General features: G+C 37.2%; 1 protein-coding gene across 1 annotated transcript in view; it reads right to left on the minus strand.

The window, feature by feature from the left end:
* Positions 1–6,642: 6,642 nt before the first annotated feature.
* LOC149196590 (mitochondrial import inner membrane translocase subunit TIM10-like) overlaps positions 6,643–18,130 on the minus strand; it is a 111,118-nt gene continuing 99,630 nt past the window's right edge. The window contains exon 6 of the mRNA XM_089405578.1: positions 6,643–7,121. Coding sequence (XP_089261704.1) covers positions 7,071–7,121 — 51 coding nt within the window. The 3' untranslated portion in view covers positions 6,643–7,070. The remainder of the gene's footprint in view (positions 7,122–18,130) is intronic.

Here is an 18,130-nt window from a genome sequence, read left to right on the forward strand (position 1 = left end):
AACTTTTGTATCTAACCCATACTCGTCCTGACCTTTCCTTTGTTGTTGGCCTTGTTGCTCGATTCATGCAAAACCCCCGTGAAAGTCATTGGAAAGAAGCTAAAAGAATACTTCGTTATGTTCGAGGTACAGTTCAGTTTGGGATTCATTACAGTGCCAAAGCATCTCCTCTATTGGTTGGTTTCACTGATTCCGATTGGGCTGGTGACCCTGATGATCGGAAGTCTACTGCCGGTTATGTGTTCAGTCTTGGTTCAGGACCTATTACATGGGCTTGCAAGAAACAAGGTGTCATTTCTCTTTCATCAACAGAAGCAGAGTATCGTGGTGTCGTAGAAGCTAGTAAGGAAGCCTTGTGGCTTCGTCAGATCCTGTCATAGTTTGGCTTTAAGCAGCAGCATCCGACTACACTTTGGTGTGATAATCAAAGTGCCATTCAGCTATGCAAAGATCCAGTCCAACATCAGCGCAGCAAACACATTGAACTGCACATGCACTTCATCAGAAAGCTCATTCACGACCATGTTCTTGAAGTGCAATATTGTTCAACAGATGATCAAGTTGCAGACATCTTCACAAAGGCTCTCACAGAGGCGAAGTTCACTAAACTTCGATTTATGGTTGGAGTTCAGGAAGTTGTCACTAAGGGGGGATAGGCTCTAGTGCCTCCTTCCTTCTCCTATTGTGTCATATTTGTAAATCCTTCAATCCTATCCCAAGTTGTTCTTAAGGGGGGATGTTAGGATATTCCGACACATAGGAAATAGTTAAGTACAACTTGGTCTAGTATAGAGTTAGGTAAAGTGTGTTTCTTTACCGTTGTACATTTTGTAACTTACAATCTGACGGTCACGATATGTAGTGATCCGACGGTTCATTCTCTCCTCGGTATTACCGACACTTGATCCGTGGCTTGACACCTGATTGGTCCATGATTTCTATTTAAAGCGCATGGAGGGTCATTTGTAGGGTAATCCGTGCATGAGAGAAACATATGTAAATTTTCATTCTTTTATTAATAAATTGCCTGAAGTGGCCGCGTTGGCTCAGGCCATGGACTGTTTCCCTCTTTGAGGGTTTTAACCACGTCAAAAATACTGGTGTATTGATCTGCGATCTGGTTGTGAGCGGTGTCCTTTGGTGTTCTGTCTGAGGAACTTACCTGTAAATTCCTACAAAGACTAGGGCTACAATAGGTCGAATCTGAGGTTGCAACAAGGATGAAACTGAGGCTGCAAAAAGTTGAATTGTGTCTTGGTTTAGGCCCAAAGTAAGGTTGTGATAGGTCTCAATTATGTCTAACAATTGCTCTTCAATATGTGCTCCAAATTATACGCAAAAATAGCTTTCAACGGAACCCTAAACAAAATCAGAAAAAACTCTTAGGAGGCTACAAAAATAACCCTTCAAACTAGCTTCAAAACCCCTTCTTGTCCTAGTTCATGAGGTATGAATCTCTCTCAAATGCCTCCTATAACAGTTGATCGAGTTGTTTTCCAAATTGAACACATGAAATTCATAAAAAAATTGAGGCGAACGAAGGAGAGCGGAGCGCGGCGATCCTAGGGTTTTTTGGCTCTGGCTGCTGCCTGAGCCTGCGGCGGCAGGGCCTTCCGCGGGTGGGGGATCTGGTCGCCTTCCAGGCTACCATCATCTGATCTTCGCCGGGGCTAGCTGCATCTGGTGGGCTCTGCGGATCCGGGTTTGGAGGTTTTGTGGACCTGCGGTGAGACTTCCTCTACGGTGACTCGGGTTGTGTGCTGAGCGGCGGAGGCGTTTTTTACCTCTGGTTCTTTGGGCATCTCTGCGCACCAACAGCCCCTCCGACTTGGCGGTTTTAGCGAGGGGTTTTGGCCTCTGAGCTTTTGTGCTGCGCCGCAGAGTGGGGTCAGGGGTTTCGGGCCTGACTTCCTTCATGGGGGCGAGGTGGCTGCCCTAGCCGCCTCTGCCCCCGAACCGACCCGCCTCAGCTCATATTGGGACCTGTTCGGGCTCCATTGCTGTTGCTGGGTCCTTTTTTTGGTCCTCTGCTACTACCATTGCAGCTTTGGAGAGTGTTGACGTGCCGCTCTTCTATGGCTGTATTTGGTTGTTTCTTTTCTGGCTTCACTGGATAGATGTGTGGATGTCTGCGGGTTTTTGGGTGGAGAGTTGAGGGGATGGGGGTGTGGCCTCCATTTCGTGCCTCTTCCCTCTGGCTGCATCTTTCTGCACATCCCTCTGGAGCTTTCGATTATTTACTGTTTTTATTAGCTTGTTTTGGGTAGGCGTATACTCCTGTTGGGGTTTACATACCCGGTTTCTGAGCTATTGTTTATTTACTGTTTTTAATAGCTTGTTTTGGGTAGGCGTATACTCCTGTTGGGGTTTACATACCCTGTTTCTGGATGCCCCCCTGTGGGCTTTTCTTGCATACTTCCCTGAAGTATTGGATATTGTAAGTGGTTTACCCACAATACTGCATATGCGTTTCAGCATCAACAACATGTAATTTTCTGAAATTAATGGAAATTACGCGCTCTATTTCTTCAGAAAAGAAAAAAAAAAAAAAAAAGAGTTGTTTTCCAAATTGAGGGAGAGGAACACCTATTTATAGGCTTCAATGCCTCCCAAACAGGGTTGACTTGTTCCTCAAGAAGGCCAACTTCACTAGGGCCCAAATTCCATATTTTAACTTCAAAAATCATATTTCCTCAACTGAGAGGAGTTAGGAGGTGTGTCATACATCACTGGAAAGGCCTCAAAACGAAATTTAAGCCTATGACATTATTGTTGGAAAATGCGAAGTGGTGGCTTATTAATTAAATTTTTCCTTAACCTTAATATTTGCTTGTGAACTTAGTTAATCTTCTTCTATTCTTTAGTTAGATCTTATCATCAAACAAATATCAAGAACAAAACAGCAACTACAAAGGACACAGAAAGAGCCTCAGCCAGGGCAAAACCCCTCCAAGGGGAAAACCCAGTAAACTCTTCTCTTCTTATAAAATATGCTTCCAGATGAGACACAAAGACCCAAACCCTAGACTAAGTCTTTCTCCTAGTACCAAGTCAACCCTCCAACAATTCTTTCCCTGGTTCTACGACAACTAGCTTCAATACTGCAACTTCGACCTGTCAACTTCAATACTACAATTCATATTGCTACTTTGACCCTGCAATTTCAGCCTTGCAGCTTCTATGGAAACCCTAATTCTTCCTTCTCCTAAGACCTTCCTAGAGCAAAACAACTCTTCCCAAGGTCAACGAGGTCAAGGTAGGGTATTCTTCCTTCCAGTTACAAGATTTTGCACTTCATCCTCCTACAATTTGGACTTACAACTTCGGCCTCCTTCTACAACACCAAAAACCCTAGAACTTACACATGTGAGAAAGATAGAGCTCGAAAACAAGATATTTCGTCTTTCTTTCTTCTCCTAGACCTCTTCTTGTTTGCTTCTCACAACTTCAGATCGAACTTCTTTCACGGTAGATCGAACTTGTGGATGAGTGTGTTAAATAAGGTCAAGTCTTCTCAAGGGGTCGAATTCCCTCCTTTAGGCCGACTTGTACTTTTGGAGTTTCCAGGACTTTCTAGACTCGATAACAATTCTTTTTACAATTACAATTTGTCCGAAAGGGTCTTATAAACATGATGTTGACTCATTTGACTTGTGACAATAAATCCTAAGACCTAACAAACCCTATAAGCATTAAGAACATGCTTTTACCTAGAAGACCATCAATAAAGAGCATAAAACCCATGCTTTAATAATAATAACTTTTTTCTTTTCCTCTCTTGTTTGTTACATAAGATACATATTGAAACGAGTACAACAACAATTATGATGACCAAAAATAATTATATTTTCAATAATTATTTCCTTCAGAAGGATAACCTTTAACATCAATAACAACCATTTTCTCAACACGAACGTGCAAAGTAAATTTGAACAAGGTGTATAGAAGATGAAGCTTCATGAATCTTGTAGGGGTATTAAAGAGTCCATGAGAATTAGTATGAAGGGTCAAGTCTTAGCAAAAGAAGATTGTTTATCTATAAGAGATTAAGGAAAATTCCTCATCTTTTTCAAAACCAACAAGTTTAGAGGAATGGAAACTCCCAAAAATAGGAGGTTTGATCATGAATTCAATTCATTGGAAGAAGGCTAGAATTTGAAAGTTTGATCCACTATAAAAAAAATAATTGAACTAGGTCGACTCAATGATAGGGAGGATTGACAAGTGTATCAACTAAACTACATCTAGTGTTGCATGTGGTAACAACCAAGATCAGATTACCTAGATTGAACAAGTGGAGCGGATTGAAAATTTATTAGGAATCCTTACTCATGTTTTAACTAGACAAATGGCATTGATTACCAAAAGGGAGTCAAAACCTTCAACCATTAAAGAAACACAAGAAAAGATGAATCTTCATGACCAACTCTTGGAGACGGATCATAAGAAGCCAACGAACATGATGAAGAGAAAATTGAGTAGTTGGAGATTGAACAATTTCACTAAGAAAAAAAATCAAGGGATCACAATAAAATTCGAGATTGTTGTAGAGCCTAGAAAAAGCTCCTTGAGCATATTCTAGTGCTCGACTTGGTTACTAGGGATATTAGGAATTGCAAACATACCTTTGCAAAACTAGAATCCAAATGGTTGTGCTTGATGGCATAGGTAAATATTCACTAGCCAACATTTCTCTAAAGCACAAATAAATGGAATCATTCCCCGCGAGGGTTCTTAAAAATCTGTACTATCTAATGCATGTTTGTGAAGTTGATTGTCGATAATGTTAAGAAATGAAACTCAAACCATATTATTTATTAGACACAAGAGTTCTATCTATACCTATGGTGTAGACAAATTGCACGATCTAACCAGCTCACTAGAAAATGGATCATTAACAATGTGTAGCTCTAAGATTAGGAGAGCAAACATCCTATTTAAAAACAAATTAAATATTGTCAGTTGTCAATATCCAATGCTAAATAAATGTGTTGTTCCCAACCACACTTCTTTATTACTTGTAGGTATTGTCACACAATGCTAATAAACATTGTAATCAACTTTTAAGTACTTAAGTACTTTTAGGTATTGTCACCCAATGTTAATAAATACTTTAATCAACATTAAGTGGTTAATATGGACATATGCAAAGATAAAAGCAAGCTACAATCAAGTTGATTGAAGTTTAAGGGTTTTGCTTGTGCCAATTAACAATGCTTCAAAATAGAACCATGCTTGAAAATTGTGTATAAGAAGCTACACGGATGTTCAAACCTTATATGAAAAGGCCACATTACCGGTAACATGTTGTGGATGCCTAGCAACTCGTCATTGCAAATTTCAGTCATATTTCTATTTAGTTTATTGGAGGTCAAAACTGCAATAGCATTGACTTTCTATTTAGTTTACTGGGGTCAAAATGGCAATAGCATTGACCTCCTTGAAAGACTTTTAGTATAGTGAATTTTTGAAATATTTAATTTAGAGATACAACTTTTGCTAGCAAGAAACATGAAGATGCATATTCGCTTATTATGATGTAACATGTATCTTTTGATATGAGCAAATGTGGAAATATGAAATGTGTACAAGATTTCAGAACCTTGAATGGCAATATTTTTAATATTGTATTTGCTAAATTCATGGGTCAAGCATGATTGTGCTTACTAGGCAAAATGATGTGCGTTGACAAATTCTAGATGGTGAAAAGCAATCTATAAACTCCAATCAAGCAAAAGAACCAACATCATTTGAATTATAGAACAAGAGCTAGAGCATCACATTCACATATGGCTGCTTAGAGTAAACCTCAAAAAAAAAAAAAAAATCAAAGGAAAACCTCATTGGGAAACTCAAAGTATACTTCCCCGCATTCTTGTATAACATCCCTAACTAGACTATAAAGCCTTACCAAAGGGGATTTGACATGGAACTACCCAAATGCCCAACAACATTGAAACAAACAATTAAACTAGCCCCTTAAGTTGAGTAAATGTTCAAATAACCTCCAAGCATCCACTATTTCTCATGGTGGTGGAACGTATCTCTAAGAGGTAAAATATACTTGCAAGAGATAAAAGCATTAAACAAGAGTAAAAGCTGGCTTGAATCAACTTCTACATGCCTAAGTGAGAGTTTGATCAACTTCTACATGCCTTGGGTGAAGGCAAACCCTACCTATAAAGGAGATATTGAATCTGAAACTTGATTAGAGATACCCCTACAATTTAATATTTAGAACATACCGCCCATGAGCTTTGGATTGATGGTGAATGAGTGCATTGTGAAGGCACTCCTTGCAATAGGTCACCAATTCAAATCCCTCATAAGTGCTTACATATATATATATATATATATATATATATATATATATATATATATATATATAACATACATCCAAAAAATTATGATGTGCTAACTCTTACACGTCCGGAAATGTTGCTATGAGATAATGAATGCCTCCAAAAAAAAATACACTAGAGCAAAGAAAAATGTTGCTATGAGATAATGAATGCCTCCAAAAAAAAATACACTAGAGCAAAGAAACAACTCCATAGTACATTAATTGAGAACGCATTAATAGAGAATGATACACATTTTTTGGAAGATTTATTTGTACACTAGCATGGAATCCACTGCATATAGATAAAAACAAAGTGACGTGATTAAATTGATGGAAAAAAAAGTATTCAGATCAATGGAAAGTGGGGCTGCTCCTTGAAAAAGCCCCCCAACGTATGACTCAATCAATATAACCTCACATAACTGACAAGATTCGTCTTAATGTTATATTATCACAAACTGATGTGTCCCAAAATAGAATAGATGTATGCTTATAAGAATGTCTTAAACTAGTCTCTTGAAAAGCAAAGAATAAAACCCGTAATCTCTTGAAAGGCAGGGAGAATAAAAATCCATGTGCGTTACATCCTGGTTCAAAAACTGTGCAAAGGACACACATATTTGTACTTGAGAAAATGAAAAATCAAGTGACACCATAATATCTCTCCGGATCAAAATCGAAGTTCGTGTCTCCTGAAGTATCAGCTGCTCAAGACATTACATCAGATTTACATAGGTGGCCTACTTGAACCAAGAAGTTGCCCTACAATGGAAGTAACCTGCAAGTAAAATTGAAGCAAATTCAAATAAAATCACTTGATAAGTGAGTATATATCAAATTAAACAAATTATGCGCTAATCTTCGGCAGGATTGCATAAAATATAATACAAAAGTTACTCCTAAATAGTTTTGAAAATACAATTAATTCATTCTAATTTTATTTACAAAGGCTATTAATTTTTCAACATCACCTGTTTAATTTGAGTATATATCAAATTAAACAAATTATGCGCTAATCTTCGGCAGGATTGCATAAAATATAATACAAAAGTTACTCCTAAATAGTTTTGAAAATACAATTAATTCATTCTAATTTTATTTACAAAGGCTGTTAATTTTTCAACATCACCTGTTTAATTTGAGTATATATCAAATTAAACAAATTATGCGCTAATCTTCCGCAGGATTGCATAAAATATAATACAAAAGTTACTCCTAAATAGTTTTGAAAATACAATTAATTCATTCTAATTTTATTTACAAAGGCTGTTAATTTTTCAACATCACCTGCAAGCCAATTCAAAACGAATGCAGTGAAAAATCTTCTAGCAAGATCATATTAACCAAGTTCTGTCCTACACAATTCAGCAGTATAGCACAAATTTAAATAGATTAATTACTTTTCTGATCACATCACAAAAGAACCATCACACGCATTTGCTTAATTAACAAGATAAATCAAGAAAAAAGAAAAAATAACATGTGAATGCATTATCCATGAGAAAGTGCATCATTTAAAATGGAAAAACTCACATCGCAAAAGCCCCATTACATTTATTTAGAAAACAAAAATCACTATTGTCATCAGATTCTATCAAGCTCATGACAAGGAACTCTGAGATACTTAGTGACACAAATGGGATCCTCAGGTTATCTTTCCATACAAGCAGGCCAAAACAAAAACAGTTCAAACCATCTACACACTGTAGGGCGACAGTTTTGACCTGAGTGACTGATTGTAGTCCCAAACAGTAGCTATTGAGATAAGAATTCCAAATTAGAGTGTGAACAAAAAATACCTTATCCAGAGCATCAGAGGATCTTTAAGAGCTTAGTTCAAGGTCAACAATTTTAGAATAAGCTTTGGTGTGTTGGGGTCGGTTCTAAGTAGCTAGTTGGCGAAGAGAGTTTAATATTACATGCATTTTGCTGCATGAAGAATATCCTTCAGTTCTGATGTATACATGTGTATACCATACCTCTTCAAGGATAACTATCAGATTCTAGGATCTATATGGATATATAAATATACATTAACATGTTTCAAAGAATTTTTACTTTCATTCTGAGATTATTCGAAGTTCTGAAGAAGAAAGTGTACATTTCCTTATCTCAAATTACCAAGCTTGATAATTTGGAGTTATCACCAGCCCATATATGCCATTTGAGATGCATAATTTTTCACTTCCAGGTACTTTACCTAAGTTACCAGGATTTGGATGTGGATACGGATACGGATACGGATACGGATCTAGATCCGCTAGATGTTTGCAAATCCAAGATCCAGATCCGCTAGATTTCATCTAGTACACAAAATATAATAATATTTTTTAAATTTTCAAAAACACTTTTAGAGTTCAAAAATCAAATCCATTTATAAATCACAACATTTAGAACTGAAATCATTAGATATATTATAAATATGAAGACTGAAACATTGAAATGATGCATCCTCCCTCGTACAAAAAGGATAATATCATAAATGATAATAGTAAGTACAAAAATGAGTGTCTCATCCATGATCACTCTACTAATATGATAATGTGCAGTAGGTTTAACTACATATCCTCAAATGGATCTACATTCTCTTCTTCTGCATATTGCAACTCTACATCATGAATAGATGATGGGGGTCTTGGAATGTAGGAAGTTGCATCAGAAGGTTGGACTGACGATGGAACATCCTCAAGTAGGTTGAGGTGAGTCATGGCATTCAATGTCATGTTCAAGTCAGAGATTTCAGGTTCCACATCTCACATCCTGCTCAGACCTTTATTATACTCTAGTTTAGCATGCGATAGAAGACGGAGGTTGGAATGAACATACACAAGATTATCAGCCTTTGCCACTCCCAGCCTGTTTCGCTTCACTAAATGCATGAAGCCATATGTACTCCAAATCCTCTCAGCTGATGAGGAACTAGCAACCTGTGATAACAACCCGGTGGCTAGAGTCGAGAAATAAATGCTATCCCCACCATGGAAACCCCACCAAGTAATAGGGTCAAGATTCCCTCTATCATCCATAGTTATTGGATCTGACAGCTACCAATAGATTGTACAAATCCTCCAAATTCTTGACATACTTCATTTGCAACTTCCACATCTCCATACATTTTCCTCAAGGTTGTCTTGTATCCTTGTACCACTTCGGAACCCTTGTTTGTCATTGTTCTACCATGTTAAAACAAAATTTTGGAATGATAATATTTAGGGTGCAATGCATAGGCCAAAAGTGTAATGGTGTGGTCATTTTGTTCCACCTTTCAGTAACTATGTCCTTCACTTCATAATAAAATGTTTCAAAAGGGTCATTTTCACTTGCCTTGATAATTTTCTTATGCTCTCCAGCATACTATCAATGTTTTCATAAACTTCCCCCAAGCAAGGTGTATTAGTGTCAAATGTCCGGATCAAGGTCGAGATTGCCTCTGTAAACAGCAGAAGGTATTAGACCTTGTCCCACCATGCATCATCATGGATGATGGACTTGATTTTTTGCCCTCCATCAAAAGTGGAAGTCCTCCATGATTCCCAAAGACGGTCAATGACCATTGCTTGTAATGCTTGTTTCACCTCCACAAGCCTCTTTATGACAAGAGTGTGGGAGGAAAAACAGGTTTCAGCAACCTACAAGTTTCAAAAAGTCAAATCTCAAATGAGAAATCATATATAAATTTATAATTAAGAATTTCTCATACAAATAATATTGATTAAAAAAAGAATACCTTCAATAGCTCCAACTTTGCAAAACCTTGATATATGGCATGGGACATTGAACGATTTGTTATAAACATTTGGATTTCTTTTGTTGCTACATCTATTTCATTAATCCATTCAATCTTACCAATCTTAGCAAGCATAAGGTTCAATGAATGCACTGCACATGGAGTCCAAAAGATGTGATCATATTGACCCTCCACAATCAAACCTGCAGCTCTACAAACATGTGTGTTGTCCGTAATGACTTGGACAAAATTATGTGGCCGCACACTTTCTATTGCATCAATAAAAATTGTGCACATGAAAGATGCATCTTTCTCTATTCCACTGCAATAAACAGCCTTCAAAAACATTGTCCCTTGGGAGCATATTGCAATAACATTGATTAATGGGTGGTTTCTTTGGTCTCTCCATCCATCAGAAATGATGGACACCCTTGTTTTTGCCCATGTATCCCAGATTGACTGTAGTCGTCTATCCACCAATTGTCTCTCTGATGCCAACATAATAGTGCGGACCTTTTCATATTCAGGGCTCTTGTACCCTTTTGGCGCTTCATTAACCACCTTAATCATTTGTTGCCAATAAGGGGAATGCACCAAATTGAACGCTAGCCCATTTGCATAGATGCAATGAGCTATATGTTCATCGGTTGTGTCTCTACCCTGATTATTGAAAGTTGTTTCAAGAGGGCCTAGATTGGGCCTTTTATTAGTTGTGGCAGTAGACCTGGATGGCAATGGAGGCCTAGTTGTAGAACTTTGCACGGGGTGTTTTCCCTTAGCAAGCTTCCTATCAACAACATCTTGCAAAGGTGCATAGAATTTAATTTTCGCAGGACTCAAACCTTGGTCAGGTTTGCCATTTGCATCTTTTGGCCCAGTGCATACTTGCACCCATGTGTTAATTTGTCTAGTGAGATGGGCCTTCACTTTGGTATATGAGTTATTTTTGATATCTTGGCATTCACTGCACTTCCATTTATATGAACCACCTCTAGGATCCTTTCCAATAATCTCTACATACTGCCATAAATGAGATTTTGGGTCTATTTTGATGTTTTCCCTTTCACTCTGTTGTGGTGGTTCCATTTCTATAAGTTGTAGGCTATAGTCTGTGACTACATATATGAGAAAATCTGAAATTCAAACTATTATGAATACACAAAATTAAAGATTAAAATACATAAAAATTAAAGTACATTAAAATTAATTTAATTCAAATACACACCATCTCAATAATTTTGCATGCTTTGATTATATTTTCATTAATTTAATTAAAATTAGATTAAAAATCAATCATTACACAACACAATATTAATTTACATTTAAGTTAAGCTACATCAATTAATTAACATTAAGTTTAAATTAATTAATGTAGCTTAACTTAAATTAACAATTAAATTAATTAATGTAACTTAAGAAGTTAATAGTAATTTATATGGTAATTTAATTAACATTCATTATAAGTATCATCCCTTAGTCCCTGTAATTAATTTTTTTTCAATGCCTTGTAGGTTGTGATTTAAATTTTTAATTGATTATACAACATAGAAAAGGGTGGTCAATCCACGGACAGAGGGCCAACAAATGCAACCCCGATGGATGGATGGACGTTCAGTAATTTAAATAGAATGCTTTGCATAAGTGCCCACCCCAACCGCTTATATAATCTTATAAGTCTAACACGTAGTTCTTAAAATGGAGCTAGTTGTTCATTCCTCGCCCTTTTGGGGACGACAACTAAACATTCCTCACCATAACTAAGTTGTCTAAATATTAATTAAATAGGATTTCCCAGGTCTTCCCTAAAAGCAAGAGGGTCCATGTGCTTCTGTGGTTAGATTTTGGAAGCACTGTAATAGGGGTTGTGCAAATACGCGGTAAGGAGTGCAGGTTTAGTTCTAAAGACTACCAAAAATTTAAAATTAAATTGTCGATGAATTCCAAACCTAAGTGGGTCGTTTCCTGGCAAATCCTTGTCTGTTACATTGTTGCTATGTGAAATTGAACAGGTGTGGCTGACAAACTCATGGAATAAGACAAACACGGACCACTTCATCGAATTAACCACCAAAAGAAACCTAAAACTAAAAACCGTGTTGCAATTAAATTGAAATCCGGTCGTATTTTACACGGGATCCATTTCCTAAATACGGATTTGTTTCCAACAAATAGAGATCCACAACATTGTCGTTTCATGGACGGATCAAGGTGGATCTGTATCTAAATCAGATTCGCGAATCCTGGACCCCCATTTGCCAGATCCAGTAACTTAGACTTTCACTGACTTCAACATGAAGAAGCAAACATAACTACAACTTCTAACCCTAAGTCACCTTATCCATTTTTGTGTTTGAATATGACAACAATAAAATTTAAAACAAATTACCAGTGCAGAAAATATGATAAATTCTCAATTAGTTCGACAAAGAAAATTAAGCAAATTTTGTTTACATCATGAATTGTTCAAAAACATGTCTACAGTATATATATAGTAGTATACAATGTGGCTCTTTGAAGGGGATGCAAGGCGAAGACAAGTAGCGCTTCTTGGATTTCCTAAAAGCCTTGGGGACTTCCTAATGGGTCCTGGCATTCCCCCTCAAACAAGCTTTATGCTTTTCTGCAAGAGGTACTTGAAAACCATAAAGGAGGTCAATGCAGGCAGCAGTCATGGCCTAGGAAATTTTGCCTTGAAAAGTGCAAGCAAGAGGCAGCTATTAACTATTAGATTTTTAATACCAGGTCTGTGATATTTTCCTCCCAATTCTTTTATACCCAGAAAATAATTTGTGATCAAATGAATTTTGAACCTATTGGAAATGAACACAATGGTATTTTAACATCACAATTATAAATTATGCAACAAAAATAAATAGGAATATTACCACGAACGGCAAAATTTTTCTGGCCAACAAATTTTCCTTCACTTGTATTAATATGGAAAATTAGGGCCTTGACCTATAGAGAAATACATAGAAATTACAACAATTATTTGAACTTAGAAATGGCCCACTGGATTTTCAGCCAGAGGAAATTCGGTCTCTAAAATTGGCTGCTCTGGTGAATAACTCGGCCCTTAGTAATGTCTCAACCTTCCCCTGTATGGTTGCGCCCTAGAAGAAACTCGACCCCTCTAGCTGAAGTTTTGGCCTCCTACTTAGCTCGACACTTCCAGTTGGAAATCTTTGCCTCTCCCTTCAAGTCTCAGCCTGCACATAATCTTGGCCCCCTTCTCCAAGTCTCGACGTAATTCTCGGACCTCCTCAAATTTCCTCTCCTGAAAAAGCCTTACTGCACACTTTCTTCTTCTCTTCAATCACTTGAGCCTCTCATTCCTTGAGAAAATTGCTTCCTTAATCTCAATGTATTTTCACCTCTCCCTTAGGCTTATTTTAAAATTTCATTAAGCCAAAATCCATAACCCTAATCTCTTAAGTGACCAATGGCTAGGATTAGATCATAAGCCTCACTTGAGATCAATGGTTGATATTATATCTAAGACACCTGAATAATTAATTATTTATCCTTCAAGTTTAATAGTCCACAATAATTAATTAACTTAATTATTGTACTTTTCCTAAGTTAGACTTAGGAAAAAATCATAATAACAGTTACTCATCCCAAGCAAGCACCTAAAGAGGCAACTCTTACAACTTTTGCATGCTAGACACCAAGGCAATGCATAAGCACTTGTCCAAGCTATTATCATCAACATTGACCTAAATCTAATGAGGATTGCAGGGAATTTGGAAAAACCAAAATCTATGGGTCTTGTCTACAAATTTATGGGCATATAGCCATTAAAGAAAACAACTAAAGAATGGATATTGTCTAAGTTGAAGCAAATAGGTGGGTTTAGTCCCTCTTTGATGCGAAGAGGCTTCTTCCTAGTAATCTTTGCCTCTCTGAAAGAGAAAAAGCTTTTGAGCTAGGGCCCCAGTGCATTGTTGGAGCATTTTGAGCCCTAAAAGGGTATGACGTCATCCTTTTTAGAGGCTTACGGCTCACACGTGTTGAATTTTGTAACTATGGTCGGTCTTCATAATGTACATTTTCATCATTATGTATTTGTAAGCTTGTTCTTCATGCTCATTATTTTATCAAAAGAAAATATGAAAGGCATGTTTTTCGCGACCTTTGCAAAAGAAGAATTTGAATTTTGAATTTGTATTTTTCCCTCCACAAGAAACCAAGTCGGCATCTCTAAATGCTCAAGTCAGCTCAATGCCTTATGGCACCCATTCGACCTCATGATGGCTATGTAAAGGAGTCATTCGTCCTCCCTCTTGGGGCACTTCACTTCACACACAACAAGCAATATATCTCTGCAATCTACGAAGGAATACAAGGAGTCAAGGAGGCCAAAAACAGAAGTATAAGAAGTGTTGTTTCTGCCCTCGCTCAAGCAAGTACAGGAGGTTGAGATCAGTGCGAGTTTCTATGGTATCTTTCTAAGGCAGAGTCCGAAATTTTTTGTGGTTCATCTATGGTCAGGACCGAACTTTTGTGGCTAAGTTAGAGACCGAATTTCGGCCCTTTGGAGCAGACCGATATCGGATCTTGGCCGAATTATTCAAGGAAACATTGTGGACAATTTGTGAGGGCTGACTTGGTTTCTTGGTGAGAGATTGAGTTTGTAATCCATGTTGGTTAGTGGTCTCTCATCTTGACTTTGATGTCTCTTGTTGAATTGATTCTATAAGGAAATGATTGTTGGGTTTTAACTTCTTCCCCATATGGGTTTTCCCAAGGTAAACTCTTGTGGTATCGTGTGGTTGTCTCTTTATGATCCTTATGTAATTTTGTTTTTATTGTTGAGCTCCTGTATGTAATTGCTTTCTGATTAAAAAGATCACAAGAAAAAGACTAAACTAATGAAAATCATAAGTAATTATCTATATAGAGGATGCCCTAGATTTTCAACATGTACCTGAGTTGGGTTATGGTGAAAGAACAGTCTTGAAGGTAATGTCATTTTCCCTAGTTCAAGAAGGATGAAATCATCTACTAAATCTGTTATGGAAGGTGCCCTAGTTTATTTTTCACTGTGGATCTGTACTTGAAGGACCGAGTTACGGACCGAGTTACGGACCAAGTTACCTCAGATCAGCTTCTATCCGAATCTCAGCGCATGTTACAGGGTTCAAGTAATCTTAGGAAATCCGAGAGATCTCAAGAGAATGAACAAGCTAGTCCTTACTTTTATTTTTGCTACAAGCTTTGACATGAAGCCGAGAAGCCCCATCATGAAAGTCAAAGATGATCTTTGCAAAAGGAAGTTTGATTCAATGCATACTTACCTTCATGCATATGGCTTGATCTGACATCAGATTGTAGATTGATCTTTTGTAGATAATTTGTGCAAAAGGGAGGAAACATTGGAGACTTATCTAAAAGAAGCGAGTTCTATTATAACTTCTATGCTAAACAGTTCCCTATCACGCCTCAGATTTGGTTACATGGATCAAAAGTTCCTCGGGAAATGAATGAAGGGTCAAAGCTCTTGTCTAAGGTCAAATTCCATCAAATGACACAATCAATCAAAGGAAGGCTGAAAGTCTGCGGTAGATTAAATTGCTACAGTTGAAGTGACTAAGATACATAATAATGAAGAAATATTCATGACTTTCATGAAGTCCAGTGAGAGGTATGTGATATTTGTTTAAAACAGTCATTGATCTCAATGATCTCTATCTATTAATACCAACAAGAGTCTGCACCAAAGGTTTGCATTATAAATCTAGTTGGAAAAGTCTGTGCTAAAGACTTGTATTATAAATCTTATGAAGTCATTGATACCCAGTATGCCTTGGGGAATGAAAATAAATTAGAAGACTATTAATGTTGCCCCACAGATCCTTAAAGAATCCTTTGAGGTGACTTGTATTATAAATGTTATGAAGTCATTGATACCCAGTATGCCTTGGGGAATGAAAATAAATTAGAAGACTATTAATGTTGCCCCACAGATCCTTAAAGAATCCTTTGAGGTCAATTATTGATGTAGCATATAAACTATATTGACATATTCAAGTATGAAATGGTGAACATGTATGAATAATTGACCAAAGCAAGTAATTTCCTATTCTACAGTGATATATCCTGCATTGACAGATACGTACGAAACTGTAGCTCAATAAAACTTGAAGAAAGTTTGGTTTTCTACTCAAGCATGTCAATAATATAAGGATCTAATCTTATCAAATTGTTTGAAAAGGTGAGGTGACATATACATATATTAAAATTTCAGGGGCATGACAATTGTTTCGAATCTTTGTCATCTTGCACTAATAGATGCATTGTACATACATTGATATGATGAGCTCACAAAGAAGAAGAGGTTGAATCCTCCTTCAAGGTTCAAAGTCCAATAATTTGCAAAACTCGCGGTATGGGCTACTTGGGTTGAAAGGTTTGAAAATCAATGTTTGGCTGAACTACCAAGTATGCTTGGACAATGGAATATGAAAGGAGATATTTCACATTGCAATGGATTTGCAAAAGGCTAGAATTTGGAAGACTGAAATTCTTGGTCAAATCTGTCAAGACCTAAGCTTCTAAAAAGGGTTTTGGACATTTGGGTATTCAGAGTTTGTAAACCCTAGCTAGCAAAAAGGGCTTGGACAAGAAAGCCCTAGGGTTTATCAGAAAAACCCTAGGACTAGACGTTTTCTGTTGAAAGAAGAAACTGTAACCCTAGCAAAGAGAGAATGACATCATGATGAGGACGAAGATGATAAGGTGGCAATGGATGCAAGGAAGCTAAGATCAAGAGGGAGCTGACATTCCACTATAATCCTCAAAAGATAAGTATTTTATCTCTCTCTTGTTTGATTATTACTATCTTTGTTATTTTACTATTAGTTAGTCTCTTGTCTTTGAGTTATTTGCTTGGTGGTAATTGTTATTCCATGGCCTCCTAGTGAGGATTGCAGGTATATGGTAAAGGTTGCCAAGGATTTGACAAGCAGATGGAAGAAGTGCAAGAACAAAGCAAAGCGAGAATACTTTCCCAGAATCAAGATTTGTGTTGAGAGCTATTGTACCAGATGAGATCTGAACTCAGAGGGAGCAATTAGATCAACAAGCTTGAAGTATGCTTTGATCATGGTGTCTTCAAAATCTAGCAATAGAAGGTTCTCTCACTAAGAGGGAGAGGATCGTGGCAAGGAATTTTTCCAAGTTGTGAGATACACTTCTATTATCATTGTTTTAAATATTGCACAAGGTTGATGCAAACACTACATTCCTCAATAATTGAGGAGGAAGAAGTGTTCATAAGAGCTAACGCAAGCTTGTGAGGCAAGACTTCCTTAGGAACCCTTATTTAACTTTAGAGGGAATTGACCTTTGAGTTTGAAATGATGGATTGTCATTGGTAGTTGATATACTAAAAAAAATAGTGACAGAGGGAGCAACCTAAATTACATAGAAGGATATATCTCAATCTAAGATGAAGCACCTAGTTTGGGTGTTCAGAAAGCATATATGATCCAATGAAGAGGGCATAACAGTTTATGGCTGAGCTAAGATGTGTTGCTCAACATGTGTTGGACCAACATGGTATAGTTGGTCATAGATGATTTGAGAAGTACAGTTGTAGATTTAGTTTGGGCAGAGAATGTTGAAGACAAAGAATGTGTTGCTTCAGTTTGGGCTCCATTATAATCTCTTAGATAAGCATGAAGTAGTAATCTATCACATTCAATAAGGCAATGGCCAAGTATATTGCAGTTGGATTGGCAAGTTAAGAAGCAGTATGACTTCAAAGGTTACTTGCAAGATTATCTTGATCAAGTGTTGGTGATGACCATGATGACAGGTCAAAGCACATTGGGATCTAGTACCACTTCATTCGAGACATGGTGTTGAAGGGCACTGTGAAGCTCCAGTACATCTCCATTGATGAGCAAATGGTTGATATTCTTACAAAGCCTATTTCTAGAAGAAGTTTGTGTACTTCCGAGACATGCTTGGGCTCATGGAGAATACCTCTCTTATTGAAAGGGAGAGCTAATGAGACTCCATTATGAATGGACATTCTCCCTGTGTCTTCACGA

Source organism: Pinus tabuliformis, chromosome 2_2 (genome assembly GCF_031772625.1).
Source record: "Pinus tabuliformis cultivar Carrire ecotype Pingquan chromosome 2_2, CPIR1, whole genome shotgun sequence".
NCBI classification, from domain to species: Eukaryota; Viridiplantae; Streptophyta; class Pinopsida; order Pinales; family Pinaceae; genus Pinus; species Pinus tabuliformis.